The 26,709-nt window shown below is 37.9% G+C and overlaps 1 protein-coding gene across 6 annotated transcripts in view; it reads right to left on the bottom strand.

Moving 5' to 3' along the window:
- SYNPO2 (synaptopodin 2) overlaps positions 1-26,709 on the bottom strand; it is a 236,604-nt gene that overhangs the window by 62,304 nt on the left and 147,591 nt on the right. For all 6 annotated transcript variants that reach the window (XM_014344716.4, XM_014344717.4, XM_034959068.3 and 3 more), the window contains one exon: positions 246-397. In XM_014344716.4, the coding sequence (XP_014200202.3) occupies positions 246-397 (152 nt within the window). The remainder of the gene's footprint in view (positions 1-245; positions 398-26,709) is intronic.

Here is a 26,709-nt window from a genome sequence, read left to right as displayed (position 1 = left end):
ACCTAAGATTTTCAACAAAGTGCTTGAAACAAGCATTTTCAACTTAATTCTCAATTAACCAGAAAGTTTGGTTGAATAGAATTGACTATTTTTCAAATACAGTGGTGTTTCTGTTTAACTATACCTAACCTTCTACAAAGCACCCCTAATTTCTCCATAAATGACAAGTTATATATGTAGTAAAAGCTATAATCATTCCCATGTAGCTTCAAGAGAAAATACATATTCCAGCAAATCCGTTGTACCTTTTGATGAGCATTTGGAGAGAGTCTGTTATGCTTTCCATGAGCTTGATGACTTCAGGGTAGGTGAGATCTGCACAAGGGTTGCCATTGATGGAAACCACTTCATCTCCCTCACAGAGCCCAGACCCAGAGGCTTTGCTCTGATTTCGAATCTGAGTGGAGTAAAAAAGAAGACATAGTAGAGTGATATAATTTGTAAAAAGCAAGCTACCATCTCTGAGAAACAAATCTGTCAACAGTAACACCAGCCCTGAATTTTAATTCACCTGTTAACCTGTAAGACCATTTAAATACTTCTTACCACCTTATGAACACACACACAGCCACACACTTTATCATGTACCATAATATCAACATTTAATTCATAGCATTGTAAGTAAACAGGAAAAAAGAAAGTAAATAAATCAATGTAAAGGCACCAGACAGAATTAAAGAAATAAAAAATAGAGAAGAGTGAAAAAAGATGTTAAAGGCTTACATTGATGGCATTAAAAATAATTATTCAGGCCAGGCGTGGTGGCTTACGCCTGTAATCCCAGCACTTTGGGAGGCCAAGGCAGGTGGATCACGAGGTCAGGAGTTCGAGACCAGCCTGGCCAACATGGTGAAACCCCGTCTCTACTAACAAGTACAAAAATTAGCTGGGCATGGTGGTGTGCACCTGTAGTCCAAGCTACTCAGGAGGCTGAGGCAGGAGAATTGCATGAGCCCGGGAGGTAGAGGTTGCAGTGAGCCAATATCGCACCATTGTACTCCAGCCTGGGCAACAGAGCGAGACTCTGTCTCAAAAATAAAATAAATAAAATAATAAAATAAAATTAAAATTAAAATAAAATACAATAAAATAAATAATTCAGGCCAGGCACAGTGGCTGATGCCTATAATCCCAGCACTTCAGGAAGCTGAGGCAGGTGGATCTCTTGAGCTCAGCAGTTTGAGACCAGCCCGGTCAATATGGCAAGACCCTGTCTCTAAAAAAAAAAAAAAAAAAAAAAAAACACCTACAAAACATGCAAAAATTAGCCCAGCTTGGTGGTGCATGCCTGTGATCCTAGCCACACAGGAGAAGTGGGAGGATTGTTTGAGCCAGGAGGTGGAGGTTGCAGTGAGCCAAGATCATGCCACTGCACTCCAGCCTGGAGGACAGAGCAAGACCCTGTCTTAAAACATTATTATTATGATGATGATTATTCCACATTGTAAGGTTTTACTCCAGTGAGAAAGTGACCTCCTGCATTAAAATAAATTTTAAAATCCTTCCCATTGCCAAGGTGGATGAAACGCCATGACTATAAGAAGGAGGTACAGGACGGGGCAACTTGTTTGAGGAGAGAGCTGTACAGCTAAATGGACTGATAAAAACCATCCCAGTATAGTGGGGCACCAGGGAGCCTGGATATTAGGGAATATGTCAAAGAGAGAAATGCGTCATTGAAATCAGCTTCTCCAGGCATGGTACTAAGCAAACTTTAGCAAAAAAGAAAGAAAAAAGAGATTACTTTGCAGAAAGTAAAAGCAGCCCTGCCATAAGCACTGTGTCATAATCTACTGGAATATTCTTACTCCAGTAAGAGATCAAAGACCAAGGGAAATGAGAGGTCAGGTCTATGCTCTCCTTGGTGGACCTGCTGGGCCATGGCTTAGCAGTGGCTCTGTTCTTCAGTCTAGACAGTTGCAGCTCCTGTCAGCCTGCCCCTCTATCATTGCCTTAACTCGTTAGGTTCCAACAACACACATTATCTCCTTGTACCTTTGGGCCTACGGGTGATAATTGTTTCCTGCTCTCAATCTCTGGATTTCTGGGTGCTTCATTATCATTTGTTGGTTCCCTTAAGACTACCTTTAGTCTCTGCATTGCATTATCTTGAATTCTTCTTTGAGCATGCCACCTATTTCCTGCTGGAGCCCTAAGTGATACTAATGTGCTTAGATTTCATTTTATGAGTTCAATTGTTCTCAATGAACCATGTATGATGACCATACAGTCTCAAATTTAAGAATACTTTAAGATACTTTTCTAGATTTTTTCTACCAAGCATTATTCCTTTTTATTAAAATAAAGCTTCTGAGCCTAGAGAGGTGAACACCAGGTAAGCAGCACTTCTTGAAGAATGTTTTCATGGCTAGGCTTATTTCTGACTGGGCACAAAATGTATTTCAATTTATCTCTAAAAGCTGCCCACTAATTCCTGCTAAAGTCTTAAATGATAATTCATATATTAACTCATATAGGTTTAAAGTTTACATCTACAGGTTCATTTTAAATGATACTCTTGAAAGCAAAATATTACCTTTAAGAGCCAAAACAATGGCATTATTGAAATTTGAAGTGATTCAATTAGTTTTGTTCTGAGAGGGCCCATCCTTCTATTGTCATAAATTACAATCTGTAGAAAGCCTTCCCCACTGCTGACACATCAATATCATTACCTCTTGGGGAAGAATATACTAATTTATTGGAAAATATAATTTATTTTTGGAATATACTAATTTATTGGAAAACACTAATTTATTAGAAAATATTAAATGAACTCAATATTCCAAGACTATAAGAAAGTCACAAAAGCAATGAGAAAGAGAATTTCACCTAATTTTGAAAATATCCATTTAGCTGTTAAATATATTTGTTTTGTTTTATCTTGCATGAAATATTTAAAATGAAAGATCACAAGAAATTTTTTAATAAGTAAAGGATACAACAATATCCAACAGTAAACATCTGTGTCAGGGTTAGAGTTGTTCACATTTCAGTTACTGAAATTTATTTATAAAAAAAATTAGGTAGGTAATACAGGATACTTTTGAGGCATAAAATCATTCATTCAATGGAGTCAGATATACCAGGATTCGAACAGAACATCATCCTTTGGAGGACCAAAGAGGTTTTATGTTGATAAAACAGAGGTGTCATTATACTCTGTGCCCCCCAAGACCCAGTCTTAGGTAGAAGTTCTGTTTATTAGCCATGAGTTGTCTGAGTTTTAAACTGGGATTGCAGAAGAAGACGAAAAATTGATTCTTTAAAAATAAATAATCTCCCAACTTAACAGAGCTGCCTGTTATCCAAACATGTGTTGCATGATAGGAAAAGTGCAGTTCATCATCCTGCTTGTCAAGTTGGAGCTCTTAATGGTATCTAAATAAGCCAGTGCATCATGGTAAGAGTCATTAGCATTCCTTCAGAGAATACATTCTGAGGTCAACATTCACAATCAACTGCTGTGATTGCGTTTCACTGACCTTTCACATTCATCTGAATAACAAGAAATCTTTTTCCCTCAAGAACCTTGTTATACATGATGAGAACTTTTCTTCTTACTTAAGTTTTTCTGAAGGACTACTCTTTCTCCATTTTTTATAGAACTCTTCAACCAAAAAAACATGGTATGACAGGGTCTCATAGTAGTATCAAGAAGGATAAACATGTATTAGTGTACCTAAGATCCTTACCTTCTATTGTGCGTAATTACATATTTTTATAATTGTATAAGTGTGCATGTTTATGTGAGTGAAGATTCTAACACTTGGAAATGTTCTTATTTGTGAAAATGAAAGACACTGTACATCACAAAACTAAATTTAGACACAAAAATTATTAGTACTGATGATACCAATTCTCTGTCAGTGAACTTATCAACCAGTCTCCTTAAGCCACTAGTCTTGGATTCATAAAATACATGTAGTAGTGGGAAAGGGTACCAACTCTGAGGGAGCAAGACGTGGGTTTCAACTGTGTTGCTCCTATGCTTACTACCTGTCTGAACCTAGATGAGTTATGCTACTACCCTGAGCTTTAGTTTTTTAAAGTGTAAAATGGTGCTAATAAATTTTATCGTCTAGATGTTTAATCAGGATTAGAAATAATGTGTGTAAAGTTCCATGATGTACCTACAGCTCAAAGAGGTGCTCAAGAAGGGACTGGTGAATTCAGACGTGTTGGCTTTCTACACACACAGAGTTACATATAAAATATTTTTAAAAATTAAAAAATAGACAATATTATGACTCAATGTGTTACAAGTTCAAAATTGAGTATAATTATCTTTCATAAACTGTGATTTGACACAAAATACCTGTGTGAGCACATGATGTAATTCCTTTCCTTTGAAAACATTCCTTTAGAGACCTCATTCCACATATAATATATTAGACCCTGAGTGAGTTCTTATCCTGAAAATATTATATTCTTTTTCAGTATCTCCCAATTTAATGAGATCACATAACTAAGAGATATTGGTAATGTCAGTAGTTACCAAATGCAATACTATATTTCATTGCTTACCACCTTTTTGTTTTGGTTTGCTAATTTTTATTTTAGGTTTAGGGGTACATGTGAAGGTTTGTTACAGAGGTAAACATGTGTCACGGGGGGTTGTTGTACACATTACTTCATCACCCAGGAATTAAGCCCAGTACCCAAAAGTTATCTTTTCTGCTCTTCTCCCTCCTCCCAGCCTCCCCCATCAAGTAAACTCCTGTGTTTGTTGTTTCCTTCCTTGTGTTCATAGTTCTTATCATTTAGCTCCCACTTATAAGTGAGAACATGCAGTTTACCAACTTCAAAAACTTTTTATTTAAAATTATTATGGATACATAATAGTTATACATATTTATGGGGTATGTGTGATATTTTGATACAAGCTAATGATCAAACCAGCGTAATTAGGGTATCCATCACCTCAAATATTTATCATTTCTTTGTGCTAGGAACATTTCAGTTGCACTCTTTTAGTTGTCTTGAAGTATACAATAAATTATTGTTAACTATAGTCATGCCACAAAACACCAGATCTTATTTCTTCTATCTGTATTTTTGTACCCAACAACCATCTCCAGTTTATCCCCCTCTCCTCTCTACTACCTTTCCCAGTCTCTGGTAACCATCATTCTACTCTCTGTCTTTTATCAAAAAGAGAGGTAATAATGAATGCTGGCAAGGATGTGGAGAAAGGGGAACCCACATACCCTGTTGGTGGGAATGCAAATTAGTCCAGTCACTATGGAGAACCACATGGAGGTTCCTCAGAAAATTAAAACTAGAACTAGCCAGCAATCCCATTGCTGGTTATATATCCAATATAAAGGAAATCAGTATATTGAAGAGATATCTGCACTCCCAAGTTTATTGCAGCACTATTCACAATAGCCAAGATATGGAATCAACCTAAGTGTCAATCAGTGGATGAGTGGATAAAGAAAAAGTGTACATATACACAGTGGAATATTATTCAGTCATAAAAAATGAAATCCTGTCATTTGCAACATGGATGGAGCTGGAGGGCGTTATCTTAAGTGAAACAAGCCATGTGCAAAAAGACAAATATTGCTCATTCTCACTCACATGTGAGGATTTCCATTTCTTGATCCATGCCAGGAAAGATTTGTTTTACCAACACCAAGTGAAATTGGAAAGTTAAGACTTCTCGGGGAAATTTAACAACATTATTTGCATTTCGTAGACTAAATCTGAGAAGACTTTCGGCTATGCTAATTTAGTTTTATGAATAAATAATTCCTTGCAAAATTAAAAAAACCTCATTTTTCTCTGTGTTGTTCTCTCTTCATTTCCAGGTCTTCCAAGACTGACTAGAAAGCAGGTCTCAGATTTGATTTCTCATCGACCTAGTACATAAATTATTTTGTGTTGTGTATATGGCCTATCAATCATGCCAGCTTGCTGTCAGGAGAACTAAATTTTGTCTCAGGAGCTGCATTTTCATGTATATTCATTGACAAGTACTGTTGGAAAATGTCAGAGTGACTGATAGAAACAAGACAATCTCTTCCTTAAATCCACTATTATAATCTATTGAAATCAATGAAAAAGAGAAAATTAGCATACATTTGCCTATCACATGTGGGGCAATTCTCAATCCATATGATGAAGTCTCAGGGACCTGGCAATAACTAAGAGAGGATGAGAGAGATGATTGTGATCTCAGGCAACAATTAAAGTTTTAGAGATTTTTTTTTTTTTTTTTTTGACAGAAAATGTAGTCTACATGTTCTAGTAGTTCTTTTGGAAGCTCCCGCCTTTCCTCAATTTTCCACTTCAGGCATTTCTCAAAACTGCCTCATACCTGTAAGACAAGGTTTAATAAGCATTCCCTTACCCCAGCTGGCTCTTAAACCAAAGCCTTAGGTAGGTCTGTATTCTTCAACTAATACCAGAGGAATGGTCAGAGGAGGCAGAGCAAGATGATAGTAGCTAAGATCTTGGAAATAAGTTCATAATTCCATTTTCAGAGGGCTTGCTATCCAGATCCTAAACACCAACCTCAGTCCTTGGGATTCAGTTCTACAAATCATGTGTCTAAATAATGAAAATAAAGTTAAAACTGTGTATTCAAATCAGGTGACAGGTGTAAATTCAAACAGACACTACAATTTTTGGTTATTCTACACTTAGTACCTCAATTCAAGCTCATAACCTGTTCTCATGTTGGGTTTTGGTTTGAAGATCATGACCTTTCTTCCTCTTGTCACCAAGATACATCCAGACAAAAACGTTTTCTTTTGGATGATTGTCTTTACTCTCAGAGACCAAGTCACCATAAAAGTAAAAAGTATTCATGGTAGCAACCTTGGAAAGGTTCCTGGAGTAATAACTATCTTTGACAGGAATGAGAGCCCTAATTTGTGGGGCTGCATACTTAAGAATCTTCATACCAAAGTGATTCCACAGGCAGAAACGATGCTGCAATATAACTGCTATGAGCTGTTATAAAGCAGCCATCATGATGCTAGAAAACTAAGTACAAATATGGAATGGTATTCTCTGCTTTTCTTTCTTTCCTAAGAATGTAAACATCCTAGCTCTTTCAGGCAAACACTGATAGAGCAGAGCCTAGCAGGACATGTGCCTGTCTACTTTTTGCTGGATAAATCATGAAAGATTGCACAGAGGTCTTTGAATTACAGGCAGATTATTTTTATAAACATTTGTGCAGAATATGAAAAAATACTTTTTAAAAAACTCCTAATAAAAGCACATGTAAAATTTAAAAGACTCTATGTAAATACTCTTTTTAAGAAGAATTACTAAGAAAAGAGAGCAGAACTAGAACTATTTGGGTTTCCTAAATTTTAGTTGATTTTTTTTTTGAAATGGAATCTTGCTCTTGTTGCCAGGCTGGAGTGCAATGGCACGATCTCTGCTCACTGTAACCTCCGCCTCCCAGGTTCAAGCAATTCTCCTGCCTCAGCCTCCCAAGCAGCTGGGAGGCTCCCACCACCACGCACGGCTAATTTTTGTATTTTTAGTAGAGATGGGGTTTCGCCATGTTGGCCAGGCTGGTCTCGAACTCCTGACCTCGTGATCCACCCACCTCGACCTCCCAAAGTGCTGGGATTACAGGCGTGAGCCACCGTGCCTGGCCTCAGTTGATATTTATTAACTGGACATACAACTTTTAACTGAGAAATTAACATGCTAATAAGAATTAGTTACCTAAAGAACTTACAAGTAAGCTCTCAACAGTCTTTTGAATGGTCAAAATACAGTTAAAAATAAAGTTCACTAAAACTTCTGGACATTACTGAAAGTATATGGATCCTATCCTCAGTCTATTTCATCAGTTTTATACGATTCTATTTACTATCGTTATTTGGTTTAGAAAATTAGAAGTGGGGAGAAAATCATGTATCCTGTATAAAGGAAAATGGCAAAGTTAATGCAAATGCCAAAGTTAGGGAGTAAAAGCCAAATTTAAAAACACATGAAAATCTTAACAACAATAAAAAGGCTCAGAAGATTGGGCCACTCACTGAAGGTGTAAAAAACTCTCATATGCTCAATAGGATTTAATGCCTCTGCTTTATTCGAGTAAAATAATGGGCATTAATAAAAATGATCCCAAGACATTTAAAATGTTTATATCATTTTTAGCAGACTGATTAGATGCAGAAAAACACGTGATATCTTTAGGAAAGAGTACATCCCAAATAGCTAAACGAGGTTCTGATATCTAAAGGTATAATTGAAGCTGAGGCATTTCTGCATTAATAAAGTAAAGGAAATGAATTAGAATCCATAATGTAAGGTCCCAGATACCTTGCTTGTATTGCTTTTTTTTCTGAAACTGTTTAGTTTCAGATATAAACATCTCATGTACCCAACAAATATACCTGTCTGGAGTGCCCTGTTTTTCTATACCTCTAGACGTATGAAGTTGTCCTGCATTTGTCTCAACTAGATGAATCCATTTATTCTTCTAGTTTTCTCATAAATAAAACTACAGATAAAGAAGATATACGTAAAATGAAAATTTTTCTCCAAGTGACAGGAGTAGAGACTTTTAAAAATTTATAAGTTCTATTATTTTGCTGCGGACTTGCAGTTATTAGTAAACTGGCGATCTTGCCTTAATTCTGTCACTAACTCATGTGATTTCGAGCAAAGCATTTAAGCTATTAGGGAATCATTTTCCACACCTGGAGAATGAAGCCATTCCCTCCAGATTCCTAATTCTATACTTTGTCAAACTATAATACATATAAGATACATTAGGGTGCTTCCATTTTGGAAAGAATCACATCAAATTGTCATTGAAGTTTTCATTTAAAAAGTATCAACTGTACAAATTTATAAATATTTGTCATAGTTTTAATTCAAGAAAGTTAAGTTGACTGCACTGAACATTTACTGTAATAGGGTATTGGGGGAAAAGACAGGGCCAATAATGTCTTCACATGACTGAGATAATATCTGCCTTCCCAGCCACAGCACATACTTGAGAGGTTTGATTGACAAAAAAACTGTCTGGTACAGGAGCCAGGGGGATTTAATCACATCAGAAAGACAGCCTTTCCAGGAAGAGCTGGTTTAAATGATCACTTTCAAGGCTTTAATTAACTGGAATTTCATTTAGGCCATCATTGGTGTTTAAGAGTATGTGATCTATAGAAGCAATTCTTAAACATTTTGGTCTTAGGAACGTTTAGACTCTTAAAAATAATTAAGGACTTCAAAGATACTCTGTTTTGAGTTTGGTCTATTGATATTTACCATGTTAGATATCAAAAATAAGAAATTTTAAATTTTTATTAAATTTAAAATAACAAACCTACTGCATGTTAACATAAGTACTTTTTTATGAAAAACCGTATTGCATAAAACAGGTAATGTAGTGAGAATAGTGGTATTATTTCCCACTTCTACAAATCTCTTTATTTATTTATTTATTTTTGAGATGGAGTCTCACTTTGTTGCCCAGGCTGGAGGGCAGAGACGCAATCTTGGCTCGCTGCAACCTCCGCCTCCCAGGTTCAAGCAATTCTCCTGCCTCAGCCTCCCGAGTAGCTGGGATTACAGGCATGTGCCGCCACACCCAGCTAATTTTTGTATTTTTAGTAGAGACAACATTTCATCAGGCTGGTCTTAAACTCCTGACCTCAAATGATCCACCCTCCTTGGCCTCCCAAAGTGCTGGGATTACAGGTGTGAGCCACCGTGCCTGGTCTGTAAATCTCTTTAATGTCTGAGCTCAATAGAAGACAGCTGGATTCTCAGATGTGCTTCTGCACTCAATCTGTTGTGATGGGTTGATTGAAATGCATAAAGAAAATTGAGCCTCACACAGTTATATAGTTGGAAAAGGAGGAGTACATTGATAGTCTTATAGGGTAATTTTGGATATTCTTCTTTGATATCACATTGAACTCAACAAGCAGTAGTTTCTAAAGTTGTACTGCAGAATCTGAAACCGTAGGTATAAATTTTTCATACTCTGTTAATTTAAAAAATCTATTGGTCCATTTTGCATTTTGAATGCATCTTTTATGCATGTGTGACTTTGTTACATTTGGATTGATCATTTGGAAAATATTGATTCACTAAGTTATGCACATCTTTCAAATGTTGACACATTTCATTATACAATATCAAACAATCACTCTCAATACCACCAATGATCTCATCAGAGAAGTCTTTAAGTATTGGGATGCTGTCATATTCACAGTGGCAGATGACAGTTTCTCAAAATTTTAGTTTTCCCTTGAAAGTTCAAATATTGTCCGTTGTTTTCCTTAAATGGGCAGGTTGACTTTGCTTATTTTCTAGAAAATAACTGCTGAATATCCAAGACTGAATAACCATATTTTGTCTGTCATTCTTTAAAATAAAAATGATGTCCCATAAATTTAAAAAATGGCTAGTATGGCTTGCAATTCAAAGAATTTTGTACAAATGCTCCCTTGAGGTAAACATTGCATTTCAGTATACAGCCAAAGTGCTTTATATGTACTTTTCATTCTGTCACACAGAATATTAAAAAGATATGCACTCAAGATTTAATAAAAATCAAACTTTGTTTCATCAGGATATCCTTATGTAAAACTGGCATCATGTTTTTTAAGCCAAATGTATGATAGTAAGGAACACAAAGGCCCCTGGTACATTTGTGTCACCGCCTTGAATGCTAAGGGCTAAGGAGCAAGTGGTTTCAGCCACCATTGTTTTTGCACTATCCATGCAAATGTCAACATGGTGAAAAGGACAAGTAACACCTTAGTATTATTACGAAAATTATTTTGGCCTGAAAGTATCTCAGAGACCACCAGAGGTCTGCAGATGACACTTTGAGAATAACTGATCTAAAGGGACAGGGATCCCATGTGTAAGCATTCTTGAATATCTGAGTTGGACAGGAGGAAGTTCCACTGAAGGCGATGCAAAAGCAAGTAGAAGTAAGGTCCAACCTAGGGAACAAAGGCTGACAGAAACCAGAAAACGCTGACTTTTAAGAACAATGTGCTGCCATTTACAGTAGTAAAGACTTGGAACCAACCCAAGTGCCCATCAATGATAGACTGGTAAAGAAAATGTGGCACATATACACCATGGAATACTATGCAGCCCTAAAAAAGAAGGAGTTAATGTCCTTTGAAGGGACGTGGATGAAGCTGGAAACCATCATTGTCAGCAAACTAATAGAGGAACGGAAACCCAAAACCACATGTTCTCACTCATAAGTGGGAGTTGAACAATGAGAACACATGGACACAGGAGGGGAAACATCACACACCGGAACCTGTTGGAGTCAAGTGGGCAAGGGGAGGGAGAGCATTAGGACAAATACCTAATCCATGCAGGGCTTAAAGCCTAGATGACAAGCTGATAGGTGCAGCAAACCACCATGACACATGTATACCTATGTAACAAACCTGCACGTTCTGCACATGTATCCCAGAACTTAAAGTAAAATAAAAAAAAAAAAAAAAGAAAAGGGGGAAAAAAAAAGGAACCATGTGCTAAAAGAGCAAGACTAAAACCAACAACCAATTCAGGCTAAAGATCACTCTGGCGATGCCGGCAGGAGGAATGGAGAGGCAAACAGTTTCAGCCCAGTTCTGTAGATTCAGTCTATAGAGAGGTGGCTGGGCACAGTGGTTCATGCCTATAATCCCAGAACTTTGGGAGGCTGAGGCAGGCAGATCACTTGAGGTCAGGAGTTCAAGACCAGCCTGGCCAACATGGTGAAACCCCATCTCTACTGAAAATACAAAAATTAGTCGGACGTGGTGGCAGGTACCTGTAATCCTAGCTACTCAGAAGGCTGAGGCAGGAGAATTACTTGAATCCGGGACGTGGAGGTTATAGTGAGCCAAGGTGGCTCCACTGCACTCCAAGCTGGGTGACAGAGTGAGACTCCATCTCAAAAAAAAAAAAAAAAAAAAAAAAAAGTCTATAGAAAGGAGAGGAAGGGGAGAAGAAAATCTTTGCCAAGCTACTATATCAAGCTTACTTTGGAAATAGCTCCCATTTAGCTTCCAAACTACTGGCTAGTTGAAATTCCTTGAGAGCTAAGATTGCAACACAAAGATCTTTGTATCTCCCACAACCTGACATGTGTCTTGCACATAGTAGACCTGCAATAAATATGTGCCGAATAAATGACAATATGAGAAGATTGAATTTTACCCAAAAGTCTGTCTCAACTTTTCTTAATACCTGGGTCGACAGGCACTCCTAAACCTCTTACTTTCTATTTATTCTTTTTTCATAGTCTCTTTTAGGGTATGAGATTATTACAAAAGCATTGTAATACATAGAGAATTCCCAGTGCATTTGTGGAAAAGATTTGCTCCCATTGAATGTTGGACATCAGAGATACCTGAGTCTTCCCCAGCAAAGGCAACAGTCCCACCATGACTCAATAAGCAACTCCACAGCTGCTCCTGCCAATCACTGTATTTTGCCATCATTCTTCTGGCCCCATGAGAGAGGTAAGGTCATAAGGCAATCAGTAAAACTTAAAAATGATCACTGTGTAGGCTTGGTTGCAATTTATGGAGATAAACATATGCATCAAAGCAGAGTGAGGCGCTGGAGCAGAGGCACTACCCCAGGTGCTGCTGCACCTCCTGTGCACTCTGCTGGACCTCCTGTGCACTCTGCTGGTCTTGGCAGGTCCACGTGAGCTGAACTGAGCTGTGGCAGTGATTTCCAAATCCTGTACTTCAAGAAGGGAAACCAGGGTCATGCCAAGTGCCCTTGGTGTCCATGTAAGTGTTCTGTTAATGCGTTTTAAAGCCAGTCATGCTCCCTGCTGCGATTGACTAGTAGTTCTCCTATTTATTTCAGATTGAGGAGAGCCTGCATGAATGTCACCATCTTGCCAAAAAGATCCTGGGCCAGAGCTAGCTAAGGAGAGCCTTGCAGAGGCAGGCAAGAACCCTCAGCTACTCTCTCTCTTCACTCAGCCAGGGGTCTGTGTTGAACTTATGTAAGGAAATGGAGTTGTAGCTTAAAGATTTGCTTATGTTACCTCTTTTGATTAATTAGTTAATTATACTATATATTAACTGATTGTCTTTAATGTGACAAACAGTGTTATGGGCTCTGAATTGAAATAATGAATAATGCCCTAGAGAGTCTCATATTCTAACATGTGTAAGAGAGTAGATAATTACAACTCAATATGATAATTTATATTATCAAAGTGAACACAGTATACAATGGAAGTGCATAGCACATAGCACATAGCAGGCAAGGCTTCTCAAAGGAGACAGTTTCTCCTTGACATGGTTTGGCTCTGTGTTCCCACCCAAATCTCATCTTGAATTGTACTACCATAATTCCCACATGTTGTGGGGGGGGACCTGGTGGGAAATAATGTGAGTCATGGAGGTAGTTCCCCCATATTGTTCTCATGGTAGTGAATAAGTCTCACTGTATCTGATGGTTTTGTCAGGGGTTTCTGCTTTTGCATCTTCCTCATTTTCTCTTGCCGCTGCCACATAAGAAGTACCTTTGCCTCCCGCCATGATTCTGAGGACTTCCTAGCCATATGGAACTGTAAGTCAAATTAAACCTCTTTTTATTCCCAGTCTCGGGTATGTCTTTATCAGCAGTGTGAAAACAGACTAATACACTCCTAAAAGACAAATTAATGTTAGCCTCATGCAGAGGGGCAAGGGAAGCCAGTGAGGCAAAGTCATAGAGCCTAACACATAGTAAACACTCAGTCAATGCTTACTGGATGACCTATTTTTTCACAACACAGTGCCACCTCCCATGAATACTATAGTATCTAATAGAGTACTCAGAACAATTACTATGTAGGTGAGCTGACAGGTGTAACCTTACAAAATGGTTATGGAGAAAAACCCATCCTTGCTACTCAAGGTGAGGCTCACAGACCATCAGCAATGGAATCACCCGGAGGCTTGTGAGAAGCACAGAATCTCAGCCCCCAACCCAGACTTACTAAATCAACATCTTCAGTTTAACGAGATCCCCAGGTGATTTCTATACACACTAGTGTTTGAGACTGGGCTGTACTAAAAGCTCATAAACCATTAATGGCCTTCTATTATAAGATGGTGGTTAATAACTTCTGGCGAATATCAGGCTTTCCTAGGGAGGACTTTCAAAGTACAGAACCCTGCTTTTATTCCCCTGCCTTCCACGGAAGCCAATTCTTAGAAGCGGGAACCTGGGTATCTGCACTTTTAATGAGCTTCCCCGGGTGATTCTGAGTTCCATTATTTGACAGAACATGGTGTTATTTTCCATAAAATACTTTAGGAAAATATTTTGGGGGGGAATCAATTATGTTTGTGTATGTGTGTGTGAAACAGGCAGATCTTTATTGAGTGCCTGAGTGACTTTCCTACAAGGAACCATATTATGAATTCTATTGAGCTTCAAATAATCATATTTTTCAAGGAGACTAGAAGATAAGTCTATGATCATTATTTTAAGATTTTTTGGCATGTTCTTTTATTTAAACTATATGCTTCTTATTGTTTTGAAAGCAAAGGTGTTCCAAAGCCAAGACTCTCTGGGTTAGAAGTGCAAACTTAATGTAAGCTGGTGTGCTGCTGAAAACTGACTACCTATGTGTAAAAACTATAGCCCAATTTTATCCCTAGGCAGATCATGCTTGCCAATAATTAGCTCTTCAAAAATATTTTGTATCAATTGCAAGCATACAAAAATCTTTACGAAGCATTTGATAATATTTGTGCTAGATGTACAATGGAATGTAACAACACATTGAAATTCTGGTTTATCTTAATTATAATTTTTATTAATTCTCTACCTGATCACAAAATTTAACATGCTGAAGACAAGAGGTTTTCATTTGTTCCTGATTTTCATTTGAAACCAAATATGATGAAATTTCCATTTCCTCTCTATTATTACATAAACCTGAAGCAGAGATGAAATTACTAAGTGCTTGCTTTATAGAAAAAACGATCTCCACATTAATTAAATTAGCTGTAAATAATATGGCATCTTCTAATATTTGAAGGAAATGGAGCAATTAAATGGCACATAAATATATTGAAATATTTAGTAAGAGTTAAATTTCAGCAAAAAAAAAAATTTTACTTAACCCAAGCAACTACACAGTATCATATATAAATTATGCTTTTAAAGGAAATAAATGTTAATTTCTTGAGATGAACTTTTATAATCTTAAAAATTGTTTGTAAAACAAAATGTAAGTAATGTTGAGTCTCCTCATCTTGCTACAAACCATTTGGATTTCAATGAAAACATCAAATACCTACTCTTTCTTTTCAAATAAATGTTCTGGCATTCATCTTTTATAATAACATATCATAATTTCTGTTACTATTTAATCTCATTTATATTTGCTAAGACATTTCATTCAAAGCTTGCTTTGCCAAGAAAAAAAAAAAAAAGCCTGTGCAATTTAAACCAGTGTGCTCGCAAATGTCCACTGCTCATTTCACCTCAGTTTTGAAGGTATTCATTCATTCACTTAGTACTGAGTACCTCCAGCAGCAGGCAGTGTTCTAGGCTTGCTCTTCCCAGGATAGACCCAGGAAGAACTGGCAATTGGACTCCCATCTTAAAAGACTGGATATATGACATGTCTTGATAATCACAGATAATCACCAGTACCCACAGTGAGAAGGGCACTAAACTCATCAGGATTGACTTAATCCAACAAGTAAGTATTAAGCACCTAATATGTGCAAGTTACTGTACTATGAAATCTATGAAATCTATGAAGATGAATATGGCCGAGTTCCTGAACAAAGCCTGTCAGAAATGGAAAGCTGTTGCATTCTCTGCTGCAAAATTTAGTCTCCCATTTGTGTTTCATTTATTTGTCTGTATTCCCTTCCTCCTCTGGAAAATAATAATGTATCTTATAATAATGTACCTTACAAATTCTTCATGAGTCTACATGTGTGATCCATTCTCATATATTCCTCTATTAACACATATACACTTGACATGTTCATATTCCTTAAAACGAAATACATGCAGCAAAAGTATGAGATGATGTTGTTCACATATAAGTGTATAAGTAAATGTTTTGTCGGTTCGCCAATATCAGTGGTTAAAAAAACATTAAAATCCATATTAAAATAGGAAAGGATGTGATTGTAGGAAACGTGGCATGACACTCCTGGCACTAGGAGCTAAGACATAAACATGAAGACCAAGGCCAAGGTGGCTTGACTCTGGTGCCGCTGATGAGTGCAATGTGGATTTGGTTCCCAAGAGTGAAGTTGTTGGCTGATAAATGATGAACAGAGTATTATGAAATATAGGTTTTGATTTATGCCATATAAGCATACGATCATGCCATATATAAGGCTTATAGACATAAATCTAAGTAAGTACTTTATGTGCTTCTAGCTCAATAATTTTAAAGTCAAACTATCCGATCATTTTGTTTTATGTTTTTTGTTTGTTTGTTTTTTGTTTTTGTTTTTAACATTTCAGGATGATCTTTTTCTCCCATGCCTTCCAGTTTTTAAAAAAGTTAGTGGTAAAATAGAGAGTATGCCTATATGTGTGTGTATATACATATATATGTATATATATATATACACATATATATGTATACATACACCTTTGTTCTTTTTTGTTTTGGGAATTTTCAGTCTCCTCATTCTTGTGTGTGTGTGTGCGTGTGTGAGTGTGAGAGAGAGACAGAGAGAGAAGAGAGAAAGAGAAGGGGAGGGGAGAGAATTGTTTGTAAGCCTCTTGAAGTTAGAGATCATGTCTTTCTACCTGGTACAAAGAGCCAAGTACATTGCCTAATGTGATGTCCATAACCCTTAGAAGTCCCGAAATGTAATGAAAACAACTGTAAAATAAAGGTGCAACAAACCAAGAAATTAAGTGTACCTGAAGAAATATGAGGTAATTTAGGATGGTCACAAAAATTGTTACAAGCATAAAACAAAGAAAAACTTGGTTGCTAATAAACGTAGAGTGAAAGATAAATGTAATGAGAGAGACCATGTCAGCATGTTGCAATACCCTGGCTATGCAGATGATCCTTGCTCTCAACAGCTAAATTAGAGCAGCTACTTCCAGATGTATCCATAAAAAATTAAATTTTACAAGTGTTATAAAGAAAACAGAGAAATAAACAACCTGCCTGCTTCTTTGGGGATTACCTAACTTTAATTCATTATTTTATATACAATTATTAGTGATGCTTACCAGATCTTTATTAGTTTCCGCTTTTGATATTGACATTTTTAAATGGGATAAGTACCACAAATTATGAGTCTGCCATATTTTTGTTCCCAAAATGCATTCCTTTATTTTCTTTATAAGGCAGCTGTAGTTTATAAATTCTGAGAACTTGATAGTCACATAATTTCTCTTAGTAATCCCCAAGGCTTCCATGAGAATATTTCCGGTGCTGACAGCCAAGGAAATAGTTTTGGGGTCTTTCTCCACAGCTAGAAGATTCTTTGGTGTTTGGGTTATGGACACAAATTCACTGGATACTTTGTGTTCTCATAAAAGAATAGTCCACTTCTGTCCCTAAGAGTGTTAGTTTGTGCTTTCTTTTCCTCCAACACACTGATTCCATCTTGAACAACTTCATCAGCATGTCCTTTTGGCTTCATGTATTATAAAAAGTACAAGAAAAGCCAGGATTAGGACACCAACTTTCACACCTTCATGTTCAGGCTTATCTGTAAGTAGTTGTTTTGTATTGTTTACTGCTGACGGTGTCAGGGTGAGTGTGGCCTGGGTGAGCTGCAGCTTCCTTTTGCTAAGGAAGCAGACATCTTTGCCTTTCTGTTGCCCAGGTGCCTCTGGCTGGAGCTCAGACACCTCAGTTTCTCTGCATGGACACACAGTGGTTCAATAGGAAACCATTTATTATCTTTGTAGAATGTAATAATTATAGTTACTGAATGCTCCAACTGGATTTTAATGTTCCTAGACTAGCTTAGTGTTAATGCTCCTTCAAAACAATCATTTAGTTGTTCTCGGCAACTGTTTGCACATACTGTTTTCTAAAGGTAGATATTTATTTGCCATTTTAAAACTTTCTCAGTTATAAGAAAAGGTAATTTTGAACTACTTTAAAGTTCATATGGAACCAAAAAAGAGCCTGCATCACCAAGTCAATCCTAAGCCAAAAGAACAAAGCTGGAGGCATCACGCTATCTGACTTCAAACTATACTACAAGGCTACAGTAACCAAAACAGCATGGTACTGGTACCAAAACAGAGATATAGACCAATGGAACAGAACAGAGCCCTCAGAAATAATGCCACATATCTACAACTATCTGATCTTTGACAAACCTGACAAAAACAATCAATGGGGAAAGGATTCCCTATTTAATAAATGGTGCTGGGAAAACTGGCTAGCCATATGTAGAAAGCTGAAACGGGATCCCTTCCTTACACCTTAAACAAAAATTAATTCAAGATGGATTAAAGACTATAATGTTAGACCTAAAACCATAAAAATCCTAGAAGAAAACCTAGGCAATACCATTCAGGACATAGGCATGGGAAAGGACTTCATGTCTAAAACACCAAAAGCAATGGCAACAAAAGCCAAAATTGACAAATGGGATCTAATTAAACTAAAGAGCTTCTGCACAGCAAAAGAAACTACCATCAGAGTGAAGAGGCAACCTACAGAATGGGAGAAACTTTTTGCAATCTACTCATCTGACAAAGGGCTAATATCCAGAATCTACAATGAACTCAAACAAATTTACAAGAAAAAAACAAACAACCCCATCAACAAGTGGGCGAAGGAAATGAACAGACACTTCTCAAAAGAAGACATTTATGCAGCCAAAAAACACATGAAAAAATGCTCATCATCACTGGCCATCAGAGAAATGCAAATCAAAACCACAATGAGATACCATCTCACACCAGTTAGAATGGCGATCATTAAAAAGTCAGGAAACAACAGGTGCTGGAGAGGATGTGGAGAAATAGAAACACTTTTACACTGTTGGTGGGACTGTAAACTAGTTCAATCATTGTGGAAGTCAGTGTGGCGATTCCTCAGGGATCTAGAACTAGAAATACCATCTGACCCAGCCATCCCATTACTGGGTATATACCCAAAGGATTATAAATCATGCTGCTATAAAGACACACGCACACGTATGTTTATTGCGGCACTATTCACAATAGCAAAGACTTGGAACCAACCCAAATGTCCAACAATGATAGACTGGATTAAGAAAATGTGGCACATATACCCCATGGAATACTATGCAGCCATAAAAAATGATGAGTTTATGTCGTTTGTAGGGACATGGATGAAGCTGGAAACCATCATTCTCAGCAAAATATCACAAGGACAAAAAACCAAACACCGCATGTTCTCACTCATAGGTGGGAATTGAACAATGAGAACACATGGACACAGGAAGGGGAACATCACACACCGGGGACTGTTGTGGGGTGGGGTGAGGGGGAGGGATAGCATTAGGAGATATACCTAATGCTAAATGACGAGTTAATGGGTGCAGCACACCAACATGGCACATGTATACATATGTAACAAACCTGCACATTATGCACTGTACCCTAAAACTTAAAGTATACTTTTTTTAAAAAAAAGGTAATTTTGAACAATTTCCACAAATGGACAGACTTGGGAATAGTGAACCCTAAGTTAGAGAAAGCCAAACAAACAATACAATTTGCTCTGCAGAATTCCTTGAAGAGTTAGGAATTTGTGGAACAGTAAAGGTGAATGTAGGGCCGAAAACAGGAAAGTTGTTGAAAGTCTAAGAACACAGTAGACCCTCTCAATGCCATTTCCTGTTTCCCACAGCCATGCAAATATCCTTTATTTACCCTACAGGACACCAGGCACAGCTGAGGGTGGAAAATAAGGGGTGAAATGAACGATTAACTACCGGATCCCGAAATTCCCACTTAAAGTCATGTCTTATCTGGGCTCCCGGAACTCTGGCAGCTGGAATTTATACCTTTCTAGGAGGAGAATGGAAGATTCTGATTAGCCAGTCAATTAAAATAGTGATATTAGGACTTTGCCAAGAAACAGCCCAGCCTGACTCCCCTAGAGTAAGCAGAGAGCCAAGGACATCAGTTCTAATCTAAAGGAAAGCCTCTACTATAAAAGATACTAAAAAGGCAGAATGCAAACATAGAGACTATACTGGGAGAGGAAAATGTCAAAAAATGTTATTACTAATGTCTCCAGAATGATATCAAACCATGAAACAGAAACAGGATGATACAAAAGAGAATGAGAAGGACTTTTGGCAATTAAAACTCTCTTAGCAGAAATGAATAGCTGAGTAGAGAATTTGGAAGACAATGTTGAGAAAATTTTCTAGAGTCTCCTGAAACCTAACAAGTTTGAATAGCAGTGATATGGTTTGGCTCTGTGTTCCCACCCAAATCTCATCTCAAATTGTAATCCCCACGTGTCAAGGGAGGGAGGTGACTGGATCATGGGGGTGGTTTCCCCCATGCTGTTCTCATGATAGTGAGTTCTCATGAGATCTGATGGTTTTATGTGTTTGGCAGTTCCTCCTTCACAGCACTTCTCTCTCCTGCCACCCTGTGAAGTAAGTGCTTGCTTCCCCTTTGCCTTCCATCATGATTGTAAGTTTCCTGAGGCCTCCCCAGCCATAAGGAACTGTGAGTCCTTTAAATCTCTTTCCTTCATAAGTTACCCAGTCTTGGGTATTTCTTTATAGCAGTGTGACTAATACAGCAGTGGACTAATACAGCAAGACAAAAAGATAAAAATAAAAGGAAAAAGCTAAGAAAATTAGAGAGGATGCATACAAATGGTTCAACAGCTAAATAACAGAAATTCCAGAATGAGAAAACAGAAAACAAAACGAATAAGTCATCAAATAATTCAAGAAAATTTCTTATAATTGAAGGCAAGCATTGCTGGATATAAAGGGCCTATACAATAGAGGAAAATATACTCAAATCAATAGCCTAGAATATAGCCTAGAATGCTATACCCAGATAAATTATCAATTAGGTGGGAGGGTAGAATAAAGATGGTATCAAATATACCCAGTCTTAAAAAATTCAGCTCTCATCACTCGTTCTTAGGAAGCAACTGGAGGAAGGGAACCACAAAAATGAGGAAGAAAAACCAAAGAAATAGGGAATCCAACTTGAGAGAGAAAAGAGAAATCCCCAGGATGATTAAGAAGAGACTCCAGGAAGATAGCTGTGCACCTGGCAGAGAGTCACCAACTTAAATTAGAGGAGGGTAGAAGACTCCAGGAAAGATGGCTACAAAACCAATGACATTGGCCCGGCACCGTGGCTCACAGCACTTTGGGAGGCCGAGGCCGGTGGATCACAAGGTCAGGAGATCGAGACCAGCCTGGCCAACATGGTGAAACCCCATCTCTACTAACAATACAAAAATTAGCCAGGCATGGTGGTAAGCACCTGTAGTCCCAACTACTTGGGAGGCTGAGGCAGGAGAATTGCTTGAACTGGGGAGGCAGAGGTTGCAGTGAGCTGAGATCACGCCGTTGCACTCCAGCCTGGGTGACAGAGCAAGACTCCATCTCAGAAGAAAAAAAATGACATTGATAGCACTCCTGATATATTTTAAAATACCAGGAGGACAGTTAGATGGAGTGAGTTTGGGGATGAACTAATGACAAATACTTAGAAAACTAAAATCTTAAAAAGAAAGACAGTTGTCAATTATCAGGAGAAAATAATTTATGCAGGAAAGGAAAAAGTATTCCTAACATACTACCTGGCTAAGCTTAATAATCTAAGCACTGAATAGTGATTCAATCAAAATATAATTATATTGGGAGGATGGGGGGCACTAGGTAATCATATGAGCTTGAAGTAGGGACTGGAGAAGGGTAACAGAACTATTTATCTTCATCTTCCGTTGTGACATAACAATGAATAATTTTTACAACTGAGAAAAATCAAGAAATCACATAGATGTATATTTTAGAAATAAGAAAACTAGACAAAGGTAAACACAGATGTATATTTTAGAAATAAGAAGAAAACTAGACAAAGGTAAACACAGATGTATATTTTAGAAACAAGAAGAAAACTAGACAAAGGTAAAAAGAATATGTTTTGCTTTGGGGAAATCTAAAATTGATGGTTTTTCATAAAACGTATTCTAGAACTATTTGACTCTTTAAACTAGGTATGTGTAACTTTGATAAAGAATAAGAACTAAATTTTAAAAAGCGTCATGGCTTTTCAATAAATCCTTGCATTTTTGATATTTTGGCTTCCCGGTATACTGGATTTGAGTGACCTGTGAATTTAAACTTAAACTCTGGACAAATAAAAGTTGCCTTGACTTTCTAAAAGTTCTGCTGTAGAATATTAAATAATCTATGTGCTATGGACATGAAGGGTTAAATAGCTACTTACCTATTTCTTCAGTTAACAATGAGTATCTACTTAAGGACAATATTAAAGTGCTGTTTTTATTTCAGTATCTGTCCTTAGTCTAGAAGTCAGTATCTAAATATAAATATATATAAATGTATCTGTGTCTCGTGTACAAGGCTATGTTTGATTTAAGATTTTGAGGTGGAGAAGCAATTTTTCTTTCTCTCTTCCATTTTTTTTCTGTCAATTGATCCATTCTTCTTTTAACTATGTATGGAAGGGCCATAGGGCTAGGACACTGCACAGGTTCAAGGGGGCATGGCCACATTAGACACATGTTAATGGCACCCCCCATGGGGCACAAAGCCAAGGAGAAAACGAACAGTGGGTATGAAAATGGAGAGACTTTTTACCTCTTGAGGGGAAAGTGTGAGGGTAGAAAGAACAGCCATGTGGAATAGAAATTCTATGATGGAGAGCTCAAATATAACTTCACTTCACTGCACTCATATGAAACCCTAGGCCTAATAGATTTGTGCCCCAGTGAATGGTTTCAGGTGGTTACAGATTTTCTAGACTTATGTCTCAGCAGATGTTGAGAGAGAGAAAAAAAGAAAAGAAAGAAAGAAAGAAAGAACAGCAGGAAGACATGGACCCTCTCTGCAAATGACATAATTGAGTTCTAAGAAGTGGAATTAAAAGTTTTTGTTATTTCAACTTGTTAATCTTTGCTTCCTCTCTCTCCTGTCCACCTCCCTTCCCCTTTCTCCTGGAATCCAGCCCTGGCAACTCAGATAGCGATGAGGTCATGGGTTTCAAAATATGGCCATGGTATGAAGGTGGCAGCACAAATTTTTAAACAACATTTCAGCACCACGCCACATTGCCGAGAAGGAAGCCTGTGTAATGTGAGCAACTATAGCTCATGCTATTTTATTAATCCTGGGTGGTGATCCCTGGGGTTGTATTACTCGTGTGTGTCTGTTTCTCTCTGTGTGTCTGTGGGTGTCTTCTGCTGTTTTACATGACAGTCATCAGGAAGTCTTCCTCAGCTTGGACATATCAAAGGGAGGCGGGCTCTCATTTATTATTAGCAAGGTCTTTCACATTAAAAGCAAAGAAAGAGTGAAAGGAGAATGATCCTCTCAGACCCAGGAAAAGGAAGGACAGGTTATCTCAGTGGGTTACAAGTGGTCTTTTTCCTTCACAAGGAAACAATGCCTCACATCTCACATCCCCTACCTGTGTCAGTGTCTTGCTTTTATTACCTCATTAAGTCGCCAAACCTTGGTACCTGGTGGGAAAAGATTGATAGTGCGATAACAGGAAGGCTGTCTTGCTCACATTGCCACAGAGAGAGTGGCTCACATTGAACCATGATTGTGCCACTGCACTCCATTCTGGGTAACAGAATGAGACTCTGATTTACTTATTAAAGGAGAGTTGCTTTTTTCCCAGATAAACCCATGGTCAGGAGCTTCTTTCTGTTTAAAGGGCCTTTCCCTAAAGCTCCTTCAACTTTTCTTTTGCCAGCTCCTTCAGAGAACAAATGACTTCTTGGGCAAATACACGGTGGTATTGAACATCTCTACTTCAAAACCTTTAAAAAGTACCAGGCAATAGTGCAAAACCCTGAAGATGGTAGTAGATTAGAAGGAAACTGTTCTCTGTGTTCAGAATCTACCCTATGTGCCCCAGAATGTCCTTCTGTCTTCAAATATGATTTATCCTGCAAAGCCCAGATCAATGAAGCCCTTCACCTGATTATTCTCCTGTACTCCCCAGGAAGAGGTATTATTAGTCTATAACCTCAGTAAAAATTACTTTGCAGCCTTGGCAACGTAGCAAGACCCCATCTCCACATAAATAAATACATGCATACATACATACATACAAGCTAGCTGGGTGCGGTGGTATGCGCCTGTGTCTCTCTTCTGGTACTTTATATTGTAATTATTAGATAATATATTATCTCTACTATCTTTACAAAAGCAGAAACCTTATTTTAATCTTATTATCCAGGCTGGGCGCCATGGTTCACGCCTATAATTCCAGCGCTTTGGGAGGCTGAAGCAGGAGGATCGTTTGAACCCAGGAGCTTGAGACCAGCCTGGACAACATGATGAAACCCCGTCTCTACAAAAAATTAAAAAAAAATTAGCTGGGCACAGTGGCACGTGCCTGTAGTCTGAGCTATTTGGGAGGCTGAGGTGGGAGGATCACCTGATCCTGAGAGGTGGAGACTGCGGTGAGCCATGATGGTGCCACTGCACTCCAGCCTGGGGTGACAGAGTGAGACCCTGTCTCGAAAAACAAAAAAACTTATCCATCATGGTAAATGAGTAATAATAACAGCTAAACATTTCACTTTACATACATTATCTCTAATCCTCACAATAACCCTGAGAGGCAAAGGCTGTTAAATCCATTTTCCAGAAGACAAAACTAAATCTTTGAGATGTTACATGGCTTGCCCAAGATCACACGGTCAACAAGTGTCCAGCTCTGCTGACGTTTAAAGGACCTCCTGCGCTCTGCACATTCTAGTACAAGTTAGAAAGAAAAAACAAAACAAAAACAAAAACAGAGTAAGAGAGAGAGGGAGGGAGGGAGCGGGGAGGAGGGATGGAGAGGAAGAAGAGTTAATCTCAAACTTTGATCCATTTATTGGAATAATACTTCACAGACTCACGAAGTTGCAGAGTTGTGAAAGATTGAAAACATTAAAACACCTACCCTCTATTTTTCACAGACAGAACAACTGAGACCCAGAGAAGTTAAGATCCCTGTTAAAGGTTGCACAGCAACTGACACAGCTGAAACTAGCACAGACCTCAGTGATCTTGAGTCACACTCTAAGGTGACTTTCTCTGTGAGATGTAACTTTTGAACCAGGCACTAAGATATTAATACTCATTTAAAACAGGATAGCAACTAATAGACATGTAAACTTGCCTGTTTTAACTCCGGTTTACTGAAATTCTCTGGCTCCTAAGAAGCAAGAATTACAATTTTTTAAAGTTTTCATGATTAATTTTCTCATCATCAGACACATAGAAAATACCTAAAATACACACGATATTACATGATATTACACGATAATATAATTCTCTTTTGTTTGTTCACCAGAAAGGAAACTTTGCCCTTAAAGTGTGTTTCACTGCTTAGCAGTCCTAGCAATACAAATAATGCTTCATCCTTGAGCGCTCTCTTAAATCCATACTTTCAAACAGCAAAAAGGCTGCAAAATTTAGAATATGACCAAGCCAGTGAAGTGTGCATATTAAAAATATATTTACATAATTCAAGGCCTTGTAATTTTCCTCAAATAACTGAAACATACTTTTTGAAAAATGCGGTTATCAAGCAGTGCAGTTAACCAAGTCCTAGTCTCCCATCCTTACCACCCCCGTCAGAATCCTAACACTGTCTTCTCCAGGAAGCGCCCCTCTCCTTTCTCCTCAATTCCCCCAAAGCTATTTTACTGTCAGGAGTCAGGGACATCTAAGATCTTGGAAATAAGATAACAGGGCTTGCCTTGGAGGGTTAACTCTAAATCAACAGGTTGCCTATGAGAACAGAAATGTTTCAAGTTGCCTCATAAGTGGACTGAGCACAGAACAGAGCTGACTAATGGGAGGTATTAACATGTCTAAGGAAAGAATGTGTCTTTCTGAATGGGTTGTCTAGAAATAGAAATTAGAAAAGAGTCATAGACAAACAGTGCCCATAAAAGTACTGCCCAGAGAAGAAGGCAGCCAGACTAAAGATTTGCTCTGCCTGGTACAAGTAACAGGTGCATTCAACTGCAGAGGTGAGCAGAGCAGGCATCCACTATTGAATCTTTCAACTCACAGACTTTGTTCTGATTTCACACTCACAAATCTAGCTTTACTAATAAATTTGGTTCCTAAGGGAAACTATCACACTGGCCAGAAGATGCAGGTATTCAGTCTTATCAATATGTTTTTTCCCTCTCTCTGAAGCAAGAAACTAGAATTCTAGTTTAGCCTCAGTGTCCCGTGTCTTCAGGTAGCATGAGTATAGTATCCCTAGATATTGTTTGAACAATGACAAAACTGGTTTAGAATCTGCATATTTGAGAGTCAGCTGGGGACTTTGCTACACTGACAAAGGTAAGGCCATCTTGAGAGATCTTATATCAGCCAGTCAGTCAATGTTTCCCTACCTCATTACATTTTCTTTTAAATTTTTGTCAAAATTAATTGACCTCTTTTCTGCTTGCAAATGGACATTTATTGATTGCTCTGTCTTATGACACTTTTTTTTTTTTTTTTTTGAGACAGAGTCTCACTCTGTCACCCAGGCTGGAGTGCAGTGGCGCAATCTCAGCTCACTGCAACC

The sequence above is a fragment of the Pan paniscus genome, chromosome 3 (assembly GCF_029289425.2).
Source record: "Pan paniscus chromosome 3, NHGRI_mPanPan1-v2.0_pri, whole genome shotgun sequence".
Lineage (NCBI taxonomy): Eukaryota > Metazoa > Chordata > Mammalia > Primates > Hominidae > Pan > Pan paniscus.
The sequence above is the reverse complement of the archived record's forward strand: the minus strand, read 5'-3'. Positions and strand labels throughout refer to the sequence as shown.